We start from the raw sequence: 24040 nt of genomic DNA, 5'->3' as shown, positions 1-24040 counted from the left end.
CATCTTCCCACAATCCTCCGGTGTTGGTCGCCTGACTGGGTTGTGGGAGGATAGTCGGCGGAGAAGGGAGCGCAGTGTGCCCGGGCAGGCAAAAGCCGCTCAGTAACGATCATGTCGGCTCAAGCCCAGATGAGAGCTTTGCTGGACCAACTGATGGGCACGGCCCGGGATGGTGAGTGCGAGGAGCCGGGCCTCCGTGAGGCGCAGCTGTGAGGGGGGTGGTGGTAGTAGTAAGGCCTGGTGCCAGGGGTCAGGACGGTAGCCACAGAACAATAACAAACAGCTTCAATGGATGCTGGTAAATTTCCATGTGTAGGTTGTGTTATAATGGGGCCTTACAGATTAGAGCGACATCTGGTAATCTCAATACACGTGGAATTGAACAGCTTCCAAGTGCACTATTATGCTGCAGCATTCGTATTGTGCCTATAGCAGCATGCTGTGTAAGTTTACTTCTGGAGAAAGGTGCCCTATGTGTTCTGTGTACTTGGCTAACATTTATTTTAACTTTAAGTGGGAACTCGCATGCAGAAGTTTATTATAGAAAATTAAAATTTACCTTTTAAAAACTTTGAATTTCAGCAAACAGGAATGTACTTTGATTGTTCTTCCTGACTGAATATGGCCTGAGGCTTCTCCTATTGGATGTGTTGCATAAAAAAAAATATGCAGTTTACTATGATAGTAATCAAATTCTTGAGCTTTGTCTGGTCAACTGTGTGTTAGTGATGGTTATTCCCTCTTTTTTTTTTATTATGACTTTATTTTGGTTATATGAGCACAACTCAGTGTGTTATAACTTTTACTGTTTAGGTAAATACTTCAACACTGTAAATTTTGCCCCAGTGAAATACAGGTATAACGTAGTTGCTGACATTTTAAAGTATTTTCCAGGAACAATTAGCTGCTAGTGCATATTGAAGTATGTGATGTCTCAGTAGACCTTAGAGGGCTGCAATCAATTTAATGTCATGATTATTATATTTGTCTATGATATACTTTTTCTCTTTATATATGGTTTCTAAGGCCTGTTGAATTAAAAAATACATTGAAAGAATTTAATTATTTATTACACATTTGAACAATACTGAAAAATTTGGATATTTCCAGGAACATATCTTTAAGACTTGGAACTGAGAATGGAATTTAGGTACAGTTAGCAAATATGGTATTATGCGAGGACCGTTTTCCTCATCTGTATATTTATTTAGTGGAATGTCAAATTATAGGGTTCTCTGCAAGAGTTAAGTCACTTATCATAAACTCCTGTATTATGGTTTTGTGTGCATGCCGTTGTTTACAAATATTACATTGAATGTACTGCATTTATAATCTAATGTACTAGTAGGCAAAATTGAAAAGGCAAGAACAATTAGATGCTCGTATGAATATCCACCCTGCATAAAAAACCATTAAGGATGCACACGTACTGGTCCTATTTAGGGTAACATGACACTCAACATACAGTATATTATAGACAAAAAAAAAGGAAAGCTGAGATGGACACCAGTGTTATTGAAGACAAATTCAGTATATAATATATTGAATGTAAATTAAAAATCCACAGCTCAGAAAAAGCATAATGAATCAATTGTGTGGTATGTATTTCAGTTGATGGCTTGTACACAAATAAATACAGTTACAGTCCCTTGCAATGTAAATGGATTAAATCTAGCAAAATTTGAATGTGATGGAGGGAAAAATGACAACACTGTCCAGAAAATGATACTAAGGGGCTAATTCAGTTAAACGCAATGGGTGATTCCTCGCATAAGGCTCCTATGGAACATGGCACTAAATTAAATCGGCTCCTATGTTCTATGACCATCTGGCACTGTATGCAGTTCTACCGTGACTATATCAAACTAATTGTGGCTCTCTGCCGGTGGTCCTGCAGCTGAGCAGACCTCTTCTATGTAAGTCCGGATTTCTTTACTATTTCTGGATTCTACCTCTAGTTCCCGTGAGTTGTAATATTTCATAGTTTTTTACATTTGGGATACACCTCATATGAATTTGATGGTCGGCTTTTGTATTATCACCATGGTTTTATATATATGTCCAGAGGTTAAGATGAGCATATTGATCTCTGATTTGTTGAAGCTCACATTTGGGCTGGGAAATTTGTCAGGTTTTACCCATTTACCTTACCAGTGACTGTAACTGTATTTATTGTGTGTAAGCCTTCAAGTGATGTATATCTCACTATTGTTTCATTATGGTTTTTTTCCCCTATATTATATAATGCATGTATAATACTATAAAAAGTAGAGTCCATGTCATTTTCTCATTTCTTTTGTTACTGCTATATTGTACAAAAAGTAGATATTAAGAGACAAAATACAATGCTCCAAGTATTAGCAAGCAAGAGATGAAAATATGACTTTGTAGCATGTATTGAACAAGTGGTAGAACTAACTTTCAACATGTGAGAGCACTTTGAAACACACACGACTGTTCTTTTATGGGATTTGTTAAATTGTTTACAGATTGATTGCAGTGTCATATCAGTTGTAGCAAAAGTTATTTTTTTGCTAAGTGTTACAATTGCCTCAATGTTTTGAGAAGAACAAAATATAATATCTAATATAAGTGTGTTTGTAGGCCACAGTATTCAACTTATTTTACTAGCTGTAGATATGAGAGTGAACAAGCAGATTTCTGCACAAGATCTGCACATCTCATCCACACTCAATTAATTGCTCCCATTTCCGGTTACTGGACTTTTTTTCTGGCTGTACCCACTTTGTGGAATGCCCTTACATGCACAACGAAACCTTCCTCTACCCTTCAAGCGTTCTCTGAAAACCCACCTCTTGAGGCAAGCTTGTCAAATTCCTCATCGGCACCTTATCCTCTCTAGGATACCCTATTACCACCCCTTTATGCAGTAGATACAAGACTTACATGTGTTCTTTCTATACTCAAACAACCCTCTGACCCCTGACCAACATTACTGTGTGATTAGAGCATATAGTCCACTCAGTACTTTTTACCTTTGCAATATGGCTGGACCAATATGCAATATGTAGCACTTAACCTCATGTAGCAAACTCATATTGTCCTATAGATTGTAAATTGCAAGAAGTTCCCTCTTCTATAGCTGTAATACTTAGTTTGGTTTTATTACTGTGTTTGTTCCCAAGTATAAAACACTACGGAATATGCTGCTCCTATGTAAATGTTGATAAGTCTGTAATTTTATTTAAAGTGTTATTTATACGCCCTTTCCCAAATAATCATATAGAGAGTGATTTATACAGCCATACCAGTCATTAAAGTATCTTAACACCCCAGAATTGTGTTTTTTTAATTATTATTATCATCATCATTATTATAGGGGATGGGGAGCTTTCCTTGTTTCTCCTTTCCGGTTAATAGTTAATCTTCCACGTGGTGAGCCTGACATGGTGTAAGCACAGTAATGTCTGCCAACCATAACAGGTTCACAATGCCTGTTTTATTTTCTGTGAATTGTTTATTCGGTCAAGCAGATCTGATCACGGTTAAACCCTTATCGTAGGCACAGCCCAGCTTGCGAGGAAATCTTTACATTTCAATAACCACTAAACCAAAAACCGAAATTTTCAGATATGAATCATGAAGGTAAAATACACAATTTACTTTCCACTGCACCTTTGTTTGAAAAAGCAAACAAAATATAGTGTTACTTTAACACTATATTACAGAAAAATTAAGCTACTGTCTGTTACTGTAGGGCAGTGTTTTAATGGGATCTGATACAGGTAAAAATAGTGAGACTACAATCATTTAAGTTGTTGTGACATCACTGGTCCCTGAGCCTGAATCCACCAGTCCACACGGTTCATGTTTGCAGGACAGTCGTTCACTGTCTGCCTGTTTAGTACGTGAAACACCTCCCTCCTAATATGGCAATCTGTCGCCAAGGGGAGAATTAATGTATTGTGGGCATATTTATTATGTCTAAAACCTAAAGTTATTGCAGGTATACTATACAGCTCATTAGTGCGCAATCCTTGATATATTGTATATTAATATGAAATACTGGCTTAAATGCTTTTTAAAAGATTACATTACAAAATATGTGGTTATTTATAGTTACATATTTCAGAAAATGGGTGGGCATGAAAAGAATATTTTTAATCTTTTCAAACACTTAAATAAGTCCTCTTTAAAGCAACAGACAACTCATGGAGAAAGTAGGGCCTACATGCTATTGTATAAATTTTGTGTCTGGTCCGTTTGCAGTTTTTTTTTTAAGGATTTGCTTACTGTGGCAGGATATGTCAGTGAATAGTTTTTTTTGCATTATAAGTGCTGACCTATGGGATCTCTTTAGTGGCCTTGTGCCTCCATGTTTATATATAGATGGGTATTCATTGCATTAACACTTTTAACCTAGCTGATCCTAAGCTATTGCGATGTGTACTGCTTTACACTGCTTTTGCTCACAGTTGTAAATTCAGTAATACATATTAATTATAACTTCATAATAAAATAGTAATTAGTAAAATATTTAATGTGTAAGTTACAAGATCACACCTGAGCTGAAGATTTTTTTGGATCATAGGGGATGTTTTCCTATCTACAGTAGACATCCTGTTAGTAATGTAAAATGCAGCCAGTCCTTTTTAGTTACCTTCTGCAGAAAATGACTGATAATAGAATAATCAGCTTTACTGCAAATGTAAAGATGGTAAGGTTCATTTCCGATCCACAAAAGTGCAGAGCAGCAACACAAATGCTCTTTGGTGGAATCACATGTCTACTTTTGCACAATTGCTCCCAGGTTTTATGGTAAAGTACATAGATTTTAGGGCCAAAATGATCCTGTCTGCAGGGATGTAACCGTGTCTTATTTAGAACCTTTGTTCCATATAAATACACTAATCTGTGTACTTCCAAATCTGAGAGGATGAGATTTAAATAATAAGTGGAGTGGTGTATTTACAGTGGTATTCAATGCTTTGCATGAGGGCGCACAGCCATTTTCTTTTTCCAAATACACTTGTTTTTCAGGTTGTAGAAGGTATCATATTGGGTCTTGGATCTCACTCTCATTGCATTTCTGACGAAAAGAGAGTTTCTGGGCACACCTCACTAATGTATTATAGCTTCCAATGCAAAGAAGTAATATACTGTCCCATTGTCCCCTCATTCTAAAGATTAATTTAAGACCTAAATTAAGTTAATGACCCTGTCGCTAGTTCACCAGTTGTTCTTCCTAGGACCACTTTTGATAGGTAGTAACCACTGCATACGGGGAACACCCCACAAGACCTGTTGTTCTGGAGATGCTCTGACATCTTATGTCTAGCCATCACAATTTGGCCCTTGTCAAAGTCGCTCAGATCCTTACACTTGCCCATTTGTCTGCTTCCAACACATCACTTCAAGAACTGACTGGTCACTTGCTGCCTAATATATCCCACCACTTGACAGGTGTCATTGTAACAAGATAATCAATGTTATTTACATCACTTGTCAGTGTTTTTACTTGTGTGTCTTGATTGGTGTGTGTGTGTGTGTATATATATATATATATATATATATATATATATATATATATATATATATATATATATATATATATATATGATATTTACACATACATACACTTAGAACATCTGCCTTAATTTGTCTTGTAGGTGATGAGACCCGGCAACGAGTGAAGTTTTCAGATGATCGTGTCTGCAAAAGTCATCTTCTTGACTGCTGCCCACATGATATTCTTGCAGGAACGGTGATTATCAACTTTTATCTGAATATTATTGCACATAATTGATTAGCTTGGTCCTCTTCAGTTTGTACAAAAATGACTAGTGTCACTTTTTTTTTCTTTTTGTCAGATGCCATCTTAACTGATTGAGATAAAAGAATCCGCAAAAAATAAGGACTTATGTGTTCAACTTTATTCTTGAGACATAATGGCTTTTGTATCTCTTTTTTCTTTTTTTTCATAATTGTCTTGTGTTCAGATATCCACTGAGCATGCTTATGGCCATTTATGTTTGATTCGTAACTTTCTGATCCAGATGCTCTGCCTAGTTTTAGTCTGCATCAGGGTGCATAGGTTATAGAATACACTCAGTTAATTGGTAATAGTTATTTAAGTTTATATAACATAACAAATAGGATTAAGTGGAAAACACAGCTTTCCTGTAACATTAAAGTGCATCAGCTCTTTAAAAAAGGATTGACTTTGTATCTGAAACACATTTGCCTGGGAAATGGCACTTCCCATTGATACATTTAGGAATTGCAGTGAATTTTCCTCTTCACAATAGGAATACTCTGTGAAGAGTTTGGCTTGCATGTAAATATTTTCTCGCAATGTTAAGAATAGCTTTGAAAATGAGCAATTTCCCTGTTTTTTTTTTTTTTTTAAGGTTTAGTTTTGAACATAAAAGTGTGTGAAGCATGCCTACTTGTTAACATTTTTATTTTCTCTCCAATAGAGGATGGACTTGGGTGAATGCACCAAGATACATGACTTGGCACTGAGAGCTGATTATGAAATTGCAAGCAAAGAAAAAGATTTATTCTTTGAGCTTGATGTAAGTTTTGTTTGTTTCTATATTTTCTGCTGAGGCCTTTTATGTCACACAGAGAAAGTAAATGTTTGCATACTAGTGATACAAACACTTGGTCCAGCACTGCTTTCAAAGAGTTAAATGTCCACATGCAAGTAAAAACTCCTATATGTTGTGGGTTTGTTCTTGAAAATAGTTACTCAGTGTTTTTGGATAGTCCTTCATTATATCTATTGCAAGCTGCAGCTTCCTTTTCTGGTGTAGAGACTGGAAGATTGTCAGGTATTCCTACCTGATCAGCAGATCATAGACTTGCCTGCTGGACTGTCCAGCTGAAGACAGGTTCTTTATTACTATGGGATGGTCATGTTACCCCAGGAGAGGTTCTTATTGAAGGCAAGCACAGTGAGGGGAGAGAGGACAGTAGTGTTTATACATAATAACATGTGTTGGTTGCTGGTCAAGTAAAGGTCTTCATCACTATAACCAAACAATGGAATGGTTATCATTGCTGCCTCACAGTGCTTGGGTCATGGTTTAGATTCTGACAGAAGTCTATATTATATGTTCTCCCTGTGTTTGCATGGATTTTGTCCTGGTGCAACGGGAGACTCCCGCATTTCAGGTGAGTCTCACGGACTCCCAGGAGAGTATTGCAATCTCCCACATCTGCCCACTTCCTAGTGAAGTGGGCAGAATTAGGTCCAAAACACAGAGAATCGTGGCATTTGGCCTAGCCCCCCCGCTGTAAAATGACATTTTACATGATTTTCGGAGCCCCACCCCTACACGCCCATCTTCCCTCGGCAGCTCCCGGATCATACTTGCCATAAGTTGGCAAGTATGACTATAATATATATAGGTTTGTCATGCTGCTTACAGTATGTTTGATAAACAAATCTGAAACCGAAAAGTTGATATTCTAATTTTAGTAAAACTTGTTTATATGGTTGCTTCACAGCCCTTTTAAAAGTAGGAACAAAAACTAATAAAACCTGACTGGGTACTAAAAACACATACATAGATATGAGGGCCCTGCTGGCAAGCTAGGAAATAGGAGTTTGATACATGAGGTTAAGTGCCTCAGGTTGCATGTTGTTCCAGTTTGCAAAGGGCTATATGTTCCAGTCACACAAAACTGTTGGTTTCAGGGCCAGTAGGTTGCTTGAGTAGAAAAAGATTGTAAATGTAACTTTTGCATGAATTGTGTAGAGGAGTGATGACTGGGTAGAACATGTTAGGAAGGTTGAACTTTCTAAAGAATTGTGTAAATGTTTTGGAGGTTAGGGAAAAGTCTAGTAGTATAATGGGGGGATTTACACAGAGTTGGTACTGTAGCCAGGAATCTTCATCATTAACATTTATATAGCACCAGCAAATTCTGTAGTGCTTTACAATTAACAGCAAACACAGTAATAAAACAATATTGGGTAGTAGACAGAAGTAAGAAGGCTCTGCTCGCAAGCTAACAATCTATGGCAATGGGAGCAAGTAATGTACATGATAGGATCAGATCTCGGGCATAGCGGAGGAGTTTTGCGGATAGTTTTGCATGTTGGTAAGAGGTATTTTAGTTCAATATAAAATAATTCCTAGCCCTAAAGATTGCTCAGTCTGATCCCCTAGTTGGTGATGACATATACAGAGAAGTATGAAGGTGCATTAGTTCAGGGCTTGCAACACTGCTAGCTATGTATAAGGTAGAATTGCAGACTAAACTTGATGTCCAGAGTTTTCTCTCTGGTCAAGAGGGTTTAACCTCTTCAGTGCTAAGGACGGGTGTGTCCATCCTCCACAGATTCCCCTAAAGTGCTAAGGACTAGCCCCATGCGTTTTTACCACTCACAAAAACGTAAAAATAATACTCGCCCATCCTCCAACGGGTTCTCTTGTTGATGTGCAATGAATTCACGGAGCACACATTGCTCAGCCACTACAATACAGAAAACAATCTCAAAGGCCAGGGGATGGGAGAAGGGTACTAATAGTGTCTGAATTTCCCCCTTCCTTGCACGTAGACTTGGGGGCACCCTCAGTTGAAAGAAAATGATCTGCTCTTCCAAACTAAAGTGGCCCCTTAGTAGTTGTTGTTTAATGATCTCATGTGACACCAGACAATAAAACCCTACACTGCAGCAAGCATTAAGAAGTCCAGGGATGTGGAGGGGTATTGTAATGTCCAGATCTCTACCATCCTGGCACCAAGAAATGATGGGGTCACCTCTTATCAAATGATGTGCCCAATAGTAGTTGTTTGGTAAGCACCAGGAATTATAACCTTACACTACACAAAGCATTAAGAAGTCCAGATATAGAGGTGTGAGGTTATAATGCCAGATCCCCTACATCCTGGCTTCAATAAAACTCAGGGGCACCCTACAAATTGTGCTGTAGTTTGTCTTGTTTTTAAAATTGTATGCTTTGGGCATACCTATATTATTCCTAAACATATCGGGTATTTCATTCAAGACGGCACAAACTAGCAAAGCAATGCATGATCATTTTCAAGAACAGATTTTATTATGAAAACCTATGAGTAGAATCTTGCTTGTTGCGGTGCTGGAAAGGTGGATTGATGCCAGAGCAAGTACCAAAGTATTTCTTGATTGCATTTAGGGAAACAAATACACATAGTTCACTTTCTTTCTTTTGTATAATTGAAATTACAAGAAAGCCAAAACACTTTTTTGGCTCTTTTGGGTATATTTTCTTTGTTGTGTCAGGAGGTATAAACAAACTAATTGTATGTTCTGAAAATTCAGAGTCTTCTGAAAAAGATACAGTACCCACACAAATTATGATACTGATGTTGAAATGTGAAAAAGTGCCAAAAAAGGCTCCACACAGGGCTGAGAAAAGCCCCCTAGGTGAAGGGGTTAAATTCAGATCATTAGGACAGTCAGATTTGAAGGCTTTTCTTTTTCTTTTTTTTGTTACAATACACCTTGGTGTAGCCTTCATAGCTAAGTGGTGAGGAGCCTTGATTTACCAAAGTGTAAATCGAGGCCCCTCGGCTGAAAGAAAGTTTTGAGAGGAATACCATCCTGGATGGAAGTATCATATGAACTGTAGAGGGTAAATGTGAGCTTTGTAGGTAAGCCATAAAACAGAAGTCCCGAAACAATTAGCTGTAATCCCAATAATGGAAAAAAATGTATTTATACTTGATGATCTGGCAATTCCAGTATTAATTGAGTTATACTGCCCAGCTGCCTGCATGGAAATGATCTGCAAAACAAGGTTTCCATTCACATTATAGTGTAACCTGGTATTATAATTTGCTATTACATATAGCACCTTACAGTGTATCGAAGAGGCAGAAGAGCCACATGGAAAATCGGGTCTGCACCCCTGTGAAATCGTTTTCATGCAGCCTGGGAGCAGTGAGCTGAACTGTGTGCATTGTTTGTAGTAGCAGGCTGCTTAAGTATGTATGTTGGAAATTGGTGTCTTAGGAGATAGAAAAAAAAATGATACATGATTTAATGGAACTGTGTGCTTTCTTAGTGTAAAACTTGTACGAAATCATATAGTGAAAATTCTATAGTTTTTTTCATCATTATCTACTGTTAATTACAATTTGACTAAAAATTCCAATATAATGGAGTACAGTAATCAGTGCTTTCCACTTACATGGCTGAATTTTATGAGCAAAGAGTCTTATGCAATGTACACATGAGATCATAAATGTGTCCTCATACTGTTTCGCTAGTAAGTTGTAATATGTTTGAGTAAGTTTATTCTTGCCAACCACAAATCCCTTTAAATAGCTTCCTATCATTTGAAAACATTTTAAAAATGAATGTATACCACTGCAACTTACTGGCATACAATCTTGGCTTGTTAGGCTATGGATCATTTGGAGACCTTTATTGCGGAGTGTGACAGAAGAACTGAACTTGCAAAGAAACGTCTTGCTGAAACCCAAGAAGAGATAAGTGCAGAAGTTGCTGTAAAGGTATTTACAACGCTGTATTGGTATTGCAGTTATGATTTATTAAGACCAATTGAATAAAGTGGGTAAAGTTAGCTTAGATCTTGACACCCTCTTCCTCTAGCCCCACCGGTTTCCATACCATATACATGGGAAGAGTGCACAAAGTAGTAAACTAAAAAAAATTAATCTTTAAAAGAGCAAGTCCATTTCAGTGATAAAGTTACTAATTGAGTTCCCTGAGCTCCAAAAATGGCTAAAAATAAACTTCACTGGTGCACACTACAATGGCCTTGATAAGTCATCATAAACTGCGCTTCTTGCATATATATAATATATGTATGTATGTGTATATATTTTGGCAATACAAAATATTTTTCACAAGGTCCTTTTCATACATTGGGCGCTGGTTATGCAGTTTTTTTTACATTTTTGTTTTTATTTATTTTCAAGGCAGAAAAAGTTCATGAATTGAATGAAGAGATTGGAAAACTGCTGGCAAAAGCTGAACAGCTTGGAGCTGAAGGAAATGTTGACGAGTCACAAAGAATTCTGATGGAGATGGAGAGAGTGAAGGCCAGGAAAAGAGAGGCAGAGGTTGCTGTTTTATTTACATTTAGTTCATGTAAATAATACAAATCTGGCACTAACATTTGCTCTATGTTCCTAAACAAATTAAATGTGCTTAACTTTTTTATGTATATTTTAGGTAACCCACTACAGCTAAAATATTCATATTGACGGATGAATGCATTTTGTAATGTGTACGAATACTTCTGTGCATGCTTGCAACGCTGACAGATAAATGAATTGCAGTAAGCACGGATGTTTGTAAAGTGGTAGTCAGACTTGAAATGATACTGGATGTTAGTGAAAACTTGGATGTCCAGGACCAGTTACGTTGATATGCAGTGTGCGCTGAGTCAGTAATGTGGAAAATTATTTTCTCTCCAGGTGGATCCTTAACTTATGGGCATATCTTTACTGGTCTGACTTGCACACCAGTTGTGATAGTAGTTTTTATGTCAACAACTACTGAATCCAATTTATACTGAATCTGTTGATGGTAATAAATGGAGGCACATTAATTCGTCCTGTTAAAATGAAAGCTGTTACCAAGTTTTTGGGCCCTGTAAGTGTATCGCTTTCATGGTGTGACTTCACTTGCAAGAAGTAGTTTTGTGGTAAATTAATATATGTGCACTCATTGGGGGACATTTATGGAACCAATCTAACAAGTGAACTCTTAGATCGTAGTCTCACACAGCACCTCCTTCCCAACTTTTCATTCTCTGCAGTAAATAGAGGTTGTAGTAGGAAATATGTGGTGGCACGTGGCCTTTGTTTTTGCAGCAGAAACATTTTCACAGGTTTATTAATGACTATAGGCAGTGTGTCCCAGCACTACCAATTTCCATTGGCAATAACTACAGCAATGCTAATGGATATATTATTATTATTATTATTATCTTTGACTTATAAGGCGCCACAAAGGGTCCGCAGCGCCGTACATTACATATACAGAAAACAGAACCAATACACAACATGATACACAAATATATACAAACAGGTGCATGGGTAAAGCAAATCAGATTATATCTGACAGATAGTGAAAGGGATGGTAGAAATCAGCAGGAAGAAGGCCGAAGCTTAATAAAACGGGTAAAACAGGGCTAGCGAAGCAGGCCAAGAGGTACAGAGGGTGAAGGAACAGTAGAAGGAGCACACAAGGAAAGAGGGCCCTGCTTATGAGAGCTAACAACCTAAAGGGAAGGGGGAGACACATAAAAGGGTGGTACTAACTAGGGGAGAGAGCCAGGACAAGAGAGTTAGGAGGACTGATAGACTTGAATAAAGAAATGAGTCTTAAGGGCACGCTTGCAGCCTTTGAGAGTAGATGCTAACCTGATGGAACGTGGAAGATCGTTCCACAGCAGGGGAGCAGCCCGGGCAAAGTCCTGAAGACGAGAGTGAGAGGAGGTGATCAGTGAAGTAGTGAGGCGTCGGTCAGAGGCAGAGCGGAGGGGGCGGGTAGGAGTGTAGGTAGAGATGAGATTGGAGATGTAAGGAGGGGAAGATTGACCAAGAGCTTTAAAGGTGAGGGTGAGGTGTTTAAATTTATATCTGTAAGGTATGGGGAGCCAATGTAGTGACTGTTGGAGGGAGACCGCAGAGATAGAGCGGCGGGGGAGAAAAATGAGGCGGGCAGCAGCATTGAGGATACACTTAAGAGGATCAAGGCGAGAATCAGGTAGGCCAGAGAGAAAAAGGTTACAGTAGTCAAGGCGAGAGATAATAAGCGAGTGAACAAGGGTTTTCGTGGCTTCCGTGGTGAGAAAAGGACGTATCTTAGAAATATTCCGAAGGTGGAAGTAACAGGATTTAGAGAGGGACAGAATGTGAGGCTTAAATGAGATGGAGGAATCAAGGATGACCCCAAGGCATCGGACTTGAGGGACAGAAACGAGGGTAGTGTTATTAACAGAAATAGAGAGGGGGGGAGGTGGGAGAGTCCTGGCAGGGGGAAGACTATAAGCTCGGTCTTATATATACTAACTAAATTAAAGCTGCTAAGTCAACAGTGGGATCCCAGACACCCAAAGACTTTAATGATAAAGAAAAGAAAGAAGAGACCATCAGTAATCCATAAAAAAGTAGGATATAATGATAATCAAAACACCAAGACATATCAGGAAAATTATACAGCATTCTACTTGAGTGCTCAAGTTGAGTATTTTGTTTCTATATTTGCATTTATGTATGTTAGTATATGTGGTAAATTGGTTTTGTTTTCTTACAAGCCTAGTATATTTCTCATGTGTGTGTTATCGTAAATTTTTGTTTTTATTGATTAGTGCAGTTCACATTTATCATTTTGTTTATACTAATAATTTTTTTTTTTTTTTTTTTTGTTCCATTTAAATGATCAGCCATGTAACCATATTTCTTTTGCATTTCTAGTTTTTCTAAAGTCGTGTTTTTTGTATTTTTAAAACACCCTCCCCAACCCACCCCTCCCGCACAGGATGAATATCGCAATTCGATGCCTGCTTCCAGCTTTCAGCAGCAGAAGCTGCGGGTTTGTGAAGTCTGTTCTGCCTACCTTGGATTGCATGACAATGATCGCCGACTTGCAGATCACTTTGGGGGAAAATTGCATCTAGGGTTTATTCTGATTCGAGAGAAACTAGAGCAAATGAGAGTAAGTATTGATTCACGTCTGACTGTGATATATGGTGTTTTCTCACAATTTTGTGAGGATATTTCTTAAAGCCATCCTGTCAGTCACTAACGAAGACAATATATAGAAATACATAATACACATTATTATTTTTTTGTTGTTGTTGCATTTACTGTGTATTGCAGAACACTCTAGTCTTATGCTTTCCCATATACAAAAAACAGCCGTTTGTATAGTGCAAAATGTGAAGCCCCTAAATTCTGATTATTAATTTTTAATATTGTTTTGCCAGCCTGTGAAAGTAATTTCAATCTGTGTGGTCAATTACACTGAACTTTTTCTGAGGTTAAATACATGTACTAGAATTTAAACAAACCTACACAGAATTTATGTTGGAAACATAATTAAACAGTAAAAGTAATGTATACACCTTCTTCAGGGCATTCCTTAATTCTGAAAGAAAATGGGAAACCAATACATTACATTATAAACAAATTCACTGTTTGCATGGTGCAGGTGAATGTATGAGTATGGATCCCTAAAATGCCAACACTACTCTCTTCTGAGTTTATGCATTGCATCAAAAGTATTATTGGGCATTTAGTGTTTTTACATTTTATTTATGTCTTTAAATTTAGAAAACAGTGGCAACCAAGCAGGAAAAACGAAACCAGGATCGCTTGAGGAGGAGAGAGGAACGAGACAGAGAAGAAAGATCGGGAAAACGGTTAGTGTGCATTTGAAAATGATTGAGGAGAACAACTCTTCAGTCCCCACCCTCCCACCTGTAAATTATTTTGCTTTATATGAATTAATATTTGGCTCTAGTGCATCAGAGCAATTAGACATATGGCAGAATCTATAAGCATCTCTGAGCTTGCTCCACAGACGATACACTTTTAATTTAGTCACCGTGAGGATCAGTGGTTTATATAAGCCCTTTGAATTTCTGATGAATATTACTTGTTTTCATTCCCCAGTAAATACTCCTTGGGTAGTTTGCAGACATAAAATCAAACTGGTAAAGAACGTGAGGGAGGCAAGCCTAATCTTTATACTGTGCACAACACACAAGTTTGTAATTATATGGTAAGAACAGACTTTATACCTTACAAGAATTTTTTCCTCAGTTAATCTCCCATTTTTCTGCTCAGTGTCTTAATGTCCCTTTTTTCATATAAACCATATGTATGAACATATATACTGTTTGAAAGAAACAGTACATATGTAGATTTATTTTTTTACCTTCTCTAAAATGTAGTTAACACAGATTTTAATTTCAGATCACGGTCCAAGGAGAGGAAGAGACGAAGATCGCGATCCTCTTCTCGTGACAAACGAAGATCAAGGTCAAGGGATCGGCATAGACATCACCGTAGTCGCTCAGGAAGTCGTAACAAAAGTTACCATGGCAGCTCACGAGATAGGGAACGATCAAAAAAATAACTACTGGAAGACAGCTGAAAAGGTATAGATGTAAAATTGAGGATTTGCGAATGTTTTAGTTTGTAAATTGAAAAACATTTTTGCTGCTTCGCACAAAGCTGATCCAATCTTATAAAAAAAAAAAAGGTCTCTTTATATGTATATAATACAGGCAACACATGGACGTATCAGTTGCCAACATGGTGAGGTGTGGGTGGTTAAATTGGACAGATCTAGCAAGTCCGGTGCTCTGGCCAAATGACTGGGTTACAAAAGGGCTTGTTAATGCAACGTCACCAGATGATTACACACACTGGACCACATGACAGCTGCCATCTGCTAATTTAATTATCCAGTTGCCATTGCTTGGATTATTCTTGGGCATGCCAGTTCTTTTGAGACCACATATATGCCAATAGCAGAACCATTTGCCTATATCAGTGCTCATGTGGCCATGCCTTGCAAAGTTAGAGATGTTCGATTTAAATTTGTTATGTAGCTGAGTGCACACTGTTCTCTTATCACCTTTTTAAGAGAATGTTGGTTGCAGTGTTCTTATGAGCAAGAAGTGTGTTGGCGTAGATTTCTATACCTATTTGCACCAACCATCTTTATCTAAATTCAGATTTTCTGAGAATCTTACAAAGCTTTTAAATACAGTACTTTTCAGACTGTTGGATACTTTTGTCCATAGGATACACCATTTTTTAAAATAAATAAATAAATAAAATATAAATATACAAATATATATGTAGAAAATAGAGAAGCTATAGGTGTCTAATAGTATAGTATTTTTGAGTGCAATAAAGTCCTGAAATACTATAAAATTAACTGATACCAAATGTTAAAAATATGTAGGCTTATCTTGTTCCTTGCACATTGTTCCTCTATCATAAGATCTCGAATAGGGAAATAAAGTTATTGCATTGTGTAGTATATAACTTTTTAACAATGCAATTGTAATGTGCTTGGTATACTGTTTATTGTACTTAAAGTATTAGAATAATACAGATAAGTAATTATTCTACCATTATTCATGTCTATTTGTACAATGTTCTATTTTGGTTTGTAAATATACTTTTTTTTTTTTTTATCCCCAATTTCTTATCTTTTAGGCCAGCTGAGATCACACAAATACCGTATTTGAGTCTTGAAGTCTGACTACATATGAACTTGCAGTACTTCAAATAACATTCTTTGTGTTGTATTTTTAAGTAATCGAGCAATGTTCTATAAATGAAATAAAGCTTTTTTTCTTACTGAAAACTCACATTTGATAAACTTAATTTTTTTTATTGTTTTCAAAATAGCTATGTTACAAATTATATTCTGCTTGCCCTCCGTTTGAAAGTAGTTGGAGTATAATTAAAATATTTGTTTAGTGTATGGATTTTGTTTTATTGTGGACTTTTTTTCTTTATTTGGGGGAGGGAGTGGGAGGTTGTAATATACCAAAAATTGTTAATGTAGTTTACCATATTGTTTAAACTTGTATAACATTTGTAGATCATTAGTGTTCCGTTTAAACATGTTTGCTTCTGTAGTAATATCCACTGCCTTATAATCTATCCCCTCTAAGGGCAATGCCACATGATTGTTTTAAAACACCACATTTTCCAGCCAGATTTCCTGATCAGTTTAATGCCACATTACAGGAGAGTTTGGACACTTCAGAATACAGCTGGTTTCTGGTCAGAAAACGTCATGTAGCTTAACCACACACGTACATTGCCCTAAGTGGTGTGCTCCCACTCCCTCAATGCTACATGTCTCATCATTTGGTTAAAAAATATTCAACTTTGTTTCTTAGACTTAGGGGGGAAAAAAACAAAATAACAGTATTCCTTCATAAAAAAAAAAATAGAAATGTACAGAAGACATTACGCAGCACTCACGTTATAACCTTAGCTTGCAGATGTTTGCATAGATTTAGAAAGAGGTACACAGAATATGCAGTATCTGACTTTTATTCAGAAACATACTCTTTGGGCCTCCAAAAGCTAAAAGTGAATTGTGAAATGTTGCAGAAGCTGCGTAACATGCATTAAAAACTACTGTTGTACTTTGTGGCTGAAGCTATGTAGATCCTCAATGTAGATTGAATTGTTGACTTGGTAAATAAAACCATTTGCAATTTTTTTATTCACTACGAATGTCCTGGGAGTGACATGTTTTTCTTGGACCTATCAAATTTATGTCTCTTTGAAAAATAAATGTGGACAGAATTAAAGGACCATTAAACAAAAAAGTGAAGTTTTCATTTGACATTTCAGTTAAAATGCACTCTTACCCTGAATTACCATTACAGCTCTGTATAGAAGAATAAGTATTTTCCTCTTTCTTCTATAATACATTGTAAAAATAGGTTTTTAGTTAGTTGAAAATAATATGCAAGAAAACCTCCCCTATTCAGGGAAACAGACACTTAGGAAATACAATGAAAATGGCAGTCCTTAAAGTCAATACTTTGTCACCTTGTTTTTTAGAACATAAAACTTAGATTTAGACAAACTCCCCCTACAGACACTTACAAGGGCTCCTCGGATTTCCAAACATATTAAAAAGGGATAAAAAGCATTTTTTATTTTATACAAGCATAGAAGACGAAGAACCAATATTCATACCTTAAGAACCAATATTAATGATAAGTCAACCTTTGAAGCGCCACTAGTGAAACGCTGTCCCTTTTATTGGTAAATATTTCTGTTCGAATAAAGTGATGAAATGCAGTCTCTTAAAAATGTATTTTTATTTATTTTTTCTATAAAATTGCTAAGCTTAGGAACAGCATCACAATATTGCGGTAATATGTGTGACATGGATCTTATATGCAAAAGCATGTAGGCAAGCTGTGGTTGCTTTACAGTTATGCTGGTATGGGAGGTTATGTGTACTCTTCTCAATATGTCAAGAGTGTAATAACCTTTCTTGCCCAACAACATCCATTTGAACCACAAGGTTATCTGTGCCACCAGCACACACTGTTGTGTATTGAAGAAGAAATAAAAAGTTGCATATATTCAATAATGTGTTTATAAGTTACATGATTACTTCCTTTTTTGGATTATAATATTTAAATATATTTGCTATATATTGTATGCTACTTGTGTCATAACAGTATGAACAAAGATGATTTCAATCAAAGAGGACCTAAAAATGCCACTATATTTTCTGATCTGGTTTATACCCCGATCACAATGCCTGTAAAACTTGGGTTTTTGCCGGCGCAAGCTATGACGACCCGGGTTGAGGCTGTGTGAACGAGTCCAGGTCTAACCCAAAATCCAGGCAGATCCTGGGTCTGCCTGGATTTTGCAGATTTTTTTTTTTTTCTGGGTCTGCCTGGATTCAGAGTGAACCCGGTCGACCTGGGAATTTGCTCTGTCCCCCGGCAATATTTCGGGTTTATATACCCGGAATATTGTCGGGGAGGCAATGTAAAAGTGGTATTAGTAATCTATATATTTGTGTTATATATGTTAATTGATCACCTAGCAGCCCAGAAAAAAATTGATGAGGTCGAGGAAAGACACCAGTTCATCAAGTTCAACCTATTTTGGATCTCCTGCAATCCCTCACTTATATTTGAAATTGATCCAGAGTAAGCAACCGTCAATCTGTTTCAATTGTGAAAATCCCCCCGGACCCAATATTACAGTCCTATTATTACCCAATATCCACTACTTTCCTTAATAGTACGCCTGTCAAAAGCCTTCTCTGCGTCCAGAGAAAGCAAGACAAGCTCCTCCTCAGTTCCAGCCATGAGGGCCACCACATCTAAAATACGACGTGTATTATCTGACGCCTGGCTACCCAATATGAAGTCAACCTGGTCCGGATGGATCAACTGCGGTAAGAGAGGGTTCAGATGATCAGTTATCAGTCTAGCATAGATTTTCAGGTCACTGTTGAGTAGTGTTATAGGTCTATAATTCTTACAATCAGTCTGATCTTTGCCAGGTTTTGGGATAGTTTTTATTTGCGCTTCCAGCATTTCAGCTGGGAAGCAACCACCCATCAAGACACTGTTGTACAGGTTGATAAGCAGCGGGGCCAGCTCTGACCTAAATGTGATGTAGAAAACATTAACAAAGCCATCTGGACCAGGGGCCTTGTCCCTCGAGAGGCGTTTGATGACATCCTCTATCTCCCGCTGGGACCAGGGAAGGTTAAGTTGCTCTAAACTATTTGCATCTAGTGAGGAGAGGTTCAGGTTTTGAAGGAATGCAGAGATGGAACTTTCACTTGGTTGTACTGTGTCTTTGTCCTCCAGGAAGTTATAAAGTCTAGTGTAGTACTTAGCAAACTGGTTAGCTATGGTAGCGGGGTTATGAATCTTATTGCCCTTGAAATCTTGAGTTTTTATTCGGTTTCTGGCTTGTTTACCTCTAGTTTACTGGCCAGGAGTCTGCTGGCTCTATTACCTGTAGAGTAGAATTTCTGCCGCAGTTTGGTGAGGGATGCGGGATATGAAAAGTGTATTGAGCTGCTTCCTGACATTTATTTCTTTTTGAAGAGCTCTAGAGGAGCGCGTCTGGTTTTATAATTCTAGAGTAGTCAGAGTGGACTCAAGGGTATGTTGGTGTGAAAGATACTGTTTTTTTAGGCGGGCACCAACTTGGATGGCAAAACCCCGAAGAACTGCTTTTAAGGTACACCAATGAGTGGAAAGAGAGGTATCTTCTGGATTATTAGTCTGAATATATTGTGACAATGCTTCTGAGAGAGCGACCCTGGGTTCCAATGAGGAAAGTAAGTAGGAAGGCATGTACCCGGGTGTCGGAGGAAATTTAATAAGATGAAGATTCCAGGACCACTCTCGGAGCATGATCTGACCATGAGATGGGAAGTATGTTAATAGCGCTGGTATATTGGAGCGTCCATTTATCTGTCAAAACCATATCATTTCTGGAGTATGTGTTGTGGACCCCTGAGTGATGGGTATATTCTCCTGCATGTAGGGAATAAACATGCCACATGTCATATAAGCCATGCTCTGCCAATAGTTCGCAGAAAGCAGTAGAGGGGCCGAGGGTGGAATCCTGGCCCGCCGACTTCTGAGGTCTGGACTTGAACATCTTGGGGTCGAGAGTCAGATTAAAATCTCCCAGTATGGGGGCGTGGCCTGGTGGGCAATGGAATAAGACGCTTCTGTCGGAGCTCCTCAGCCTAATTATCCTTTTCATACATCCTCCTATGTACCGGCTGGCCCAACTTACCTGCAATTGTGCTGGAGCCTCTTCTCTCCTTTCCGGTCCAAGTTCACGCTGCAGCGTTGACTTGGGGCGCTTGTGACAGGTGTTTGTCCTCCGGAGCTCTGCTGTGAAGGAGATCGCGCTGACGGAGGGGAGCTGGATGCCCGCTTCGGTGAGTCCTCTGGTCAGCGGAGATTACAAAAATCAATAATCTGAGGCTGTTAGGAGGGGAACGTAGCAGCTGAAGAGGTCCCTGAGATCCTGGTTTCACGCTGTGGAACGAGTGGCGGGCGCCATTTTGGGAGCAAATAACGGAGAGTGAGCTGGCATATAGTGCTAGGAGCTACCCATTATTATATACAGAGGCAGTGAGAGGAATATATTCTTTGCCCCTTTCTCCATATCTGGTTGTGCACGGGCTCTGGCTGCTCTGTAGTTATTATCTGGCCCTTCCACAGTATAGAGCCTGGTCATTAATCTAGCCGGGACTGGACACTCTGCTGCAGCCTTTCATTGTATGCTAAATTGCATATATAATATCTAAAGGTGCATTTGACAATGACTGTGCACAGAGGAGGTCAATATGGGTAAACATTCTGTGAGCACCACCGCGGCTGGTAGATTGGAGAAATATGCTCGTTCCAACCCTGCTACGGCCTCGGGTGGAGCTCCTGTATCTGACCTGCAGGTACCTCAGCCTTTGAAAGATCCAGATTCGCCTACTGATTCTACTCTTCAAGAAGTCCTGAAAGCTATTGCTGCCTCTGACAAGAAGGTAATGGATAAAATTGGAGAGGTGCAGGTTGATTTGTCATTGATGCGGCAGGATTTTCAGAAAATCCGAGAGCGAGTGTCGGAGACGGAGGCCCGCATCTCTATACTTGAAGATACTACAGTCCCTTTACCGCAGAAAATTGCTGGTTTGGAGGCTCAGATGGTGTCGGTTAAACAGAAGATGTCAGATATGGAGGGTCGCCTCAGACGCAGTAATATTCGTTTGGTGGGTCTCCCTGAGAAGGCGGAGGGAGATGCTCCGGAGACATTCTTGGAGAATTGGATGATCCAGCTGTTCGGCACAGAGGAGTTCACGGCCCAGTTTGCAGTGGAAAGGGCGCATCGGATTCCGACTCAGAGACCGCCTCCTGGTGCACAGCCACGCACGTTTATTGCCAAGATGTTGCATTATAAGGATCGGATTAAGGGCCCATTGATGTTTCAAAATCAGAGAGTTGCTGTATTTCCTGATTTCTCGGTGGATGTGCAAAAAAGCAGAACTCAATTTATTCAGGTGAAGCGCCATCTTCGTGAAATGCAACTGCCATATGCTATGCTCTTCCCTGCAAGATTGAGGGTGATTGCGGATGGAACTACCCTGTTCTTTGGATCATCGTCTGAGGCGACTCACTGGTTGGATAGGAGAGCTCCTAGTGGTCTTCGTCCAGATTGAAGATACTCCTGGTGATGTATTGGTTTCCTGAACTGAGATGATGCCTTTAAAGACTGTGTGCCTTTAATAGTTATAATGTTTGAAATATGCTCCGTCACTATATATCACTTTGATTTCTGGTTATATATGACTAAAATTCTTTGGTTAATATTGTAGGTATCTGGATCCTTTTGAAAATGTCAGTTATGGGGTGATATTGTTTGAGATTGTTGGATCCTATAATTGGTGCTAAGGGTCTGGGGTGGGTATGGAGGGTTAGAAGAGTACTAGGGTAAACTTGTGGGCTGGGGGGCTTCCCTTGCTTAAAGGGTCGCGATCTCCCTCTCCTTTTGTTCGGTGCATACGGGTATTTCCATAAGAACGTGGAGATAGTTGTGTGTGCTGTTTAAGGGGATGCGGGACAGTTATACGGGGATCCAGGTATGTCTAAGTTGGGGATGGATATACGGGGAGGTGGGTTGTTTGAATAGGGTAGGGAGGGGTAGTGTTTTTCAATGCAGTGACAGGTGTGGTATTTTATTTCTATACAAATATTTTCAGATGATGAAATTGACTATTTTGGTATATGCAAATGTGATTGACTGGTGGCTGGGTGTCTGCCTGGGCTGGAAAGGGTTGCTTTTTTATACAGAAATGTCTCATGTGTATTCCCTGGTGTTATGGCGACTGGGAAGATGAATAGGGGGGGGTCTATTAAAATTCTGACTTGGAATGTTCGCGGCCTAAATGATAAAATTAAACGGTCCTTGGTCATATCCCAATTAAAAAAGTATGAAGCGGATGTTATATGTCTAACTGAAACACATTTAGTGGGAAGCAGGGTGTTGGCCCTTAAAAAAACGTGGATTGGATGGGCATACCATGCTACTCATACGGGTCATTCTAGAGGGGTATCTCTCCTTATGCGTAAGAAAGTAAATTTTATTTTGGAAATGGTGGAGTCGGACCCATTAGGTAGATATGTTTTTGTAAGGGGCATTTTTGATTCCAAGCATATAAACTTACTCTCAGTTTATGTTCCCCCCTGTATAGTGGTGAGGTCTTAAAAAAATGTAGTGAATTTGTCTCTCTCTCACCTGATACTCCTGTGATTTGCTGTGGGGATTTCAATAATGTGTTGGACTCTAATGTTGACAGGTGGAGGGAGGTGGGGGACAATACACATGCTAAGAGATCAAAGTTTGCTGATTTGGTGGCAGAAATGGGTTTGGTGGATGTGTGGCGTCTGAGGCATCCGGCAGAGGTTTGTTTCTCATGTTTCTCCACTTCATATAAGGCCTTCTCCCGAATTGATCTAGGACTTGTATCAAGGGAACTGCTACCGGCTGTCTCTGGTGTCGCATATTTGCCAAGGGGAATTTCAGATCATTCTCCATTGATATTAACAGTTGAACTTAATGTTTCTCGAGGTCAAGCATTTTGGAGGCTTAACCCCTTTTGGTTGACATTATTACAGGATGGAAATATTTTAGAGTCCCAATGGGAAGAGTACTTTGCTACCAATGTGGATACAGCGGCTCTGTCTGTCGTTTGGGATTCCTTTAAGGCGTTCTTAAGAGGCTCTTTAATTAGAAGCATCAACTGTTTCAAGAGAGAATCTAGGTTGAAAGGCGATAGATTGGAAAAAGAGGTTGTGCGGTTGGAGGAAGTATACCTCTCCTCTCATGCGGCTTCTGATAGGATGGCTTGGATACCAGTACAGAGAGAGTGGTCGGATTATTTGCTAGATAAATCAAGGCGTAAGTTGCTATTTGCTAAACATACACAATACTTTGAAGCAGATAAGTGTGGTAGGTTTTTAGCCTATTTAGCTAGGTCTGAAAGGGCGGCGGCTGTAGTGGCGGGGATTACTGATACTTTGGGTGTTGTACATACCGTGACTGAAGAGATTAGTGATGTTTTCTATACATATTTCAAAGAGGCTTATGCGTCAAGAGCTGAGTACTCAGATTCTGATTTAGATACGTTTCTGGCGGCTGTTTCCATACCCAAACTGAGTATAGATGGTAGAGAAAGTTTGGAACTGTCAATTTCTGATGAGGAGATTGTAGCTGCAATATCATCGTTCCCAAATGGTAGGGCTCCGGGCATAAGATGGGATACCCATAGAGCTGTATAAGAAACATCTGGGTTTTTTTGTGCCTCGCCTGAAGGACATGTTTACAAGTTTTAGAGATCAGGGGTGTGTATCTCCGTCTATGGCTGAAGCCATTATAGTTCTTATCCCTAAAGCGGGAAAGGATCCCTTGTTTCCAGAATCATACTGACCGATATCGTTACTGGCAACGGATATTAAGATTTTAGCAAAAATTTTGGCGACGCGGTTGAACCAGGTGATTAGTG

General features: G+C 38.8%; 1 protein-coding gene across 2 annotated transcripts; it reads left to right on the top strand.

Moving 5' to 3' along the window:
• The first annotated feature begins 5 nt into the window (after positions 1-5).
• LUC7L (LUC7 like) lies at positions 6-17204 on the top strand. 2 transcript variants are annotated; one of them, XM_075179894.1, is made up of 9 exons: positions 6-172; positions 5631-5725; positions 6441-6539; positions 10363-10473; positions 10903-11046; positions 13475-13651; positions 14269-14357; positions 14914-15098; positions 16171-17204. In XM_075179894.1, exons 1-8 carry the CDS (start codon positions 112-114, stop codon positions 15074-15076), a joined length of 939 nt encoding a protein of 312 aa, XP_075035995.1. In that variant the 5' UTR covers positions 6-111; the 3' UTR covers positions 15077-15098; positions 16171-17204. The 2 variants fall into 2 exon arrangements, with proteins under 2 accessions (XP_075035995.1, XP_075035996.1); XM_075179895.1 differs by lacking the exon at positions 6-172 and adding an exon at positions 243-443.
• The last annotated feature ends 6836 nt before the right edge of the window (positions 17205-24040 follow it).

The sequence above is a fragment of the Mixophyes fleayi genome, chromosome 7 (genome assembly GCF_038048845.1).
Source record: "Mixophyes fleayi isolate aMixFle1 chromosome 7, aMixFle1.hap1, whole genome shotgun sequence".
Classification (NCBI taxonomy): domain Eukaryota; kingdom Metazoa; phylum Chordata; class Amphibia; order Anura; family Limnodynastidae; genus Mixophyes; species Mixophyes fleayi.
The sequence above is the reverse complement of the archived record's forward strand: the minus strand, read 5'-3'. Positions and strand labels throughout refer to the sequence as shown.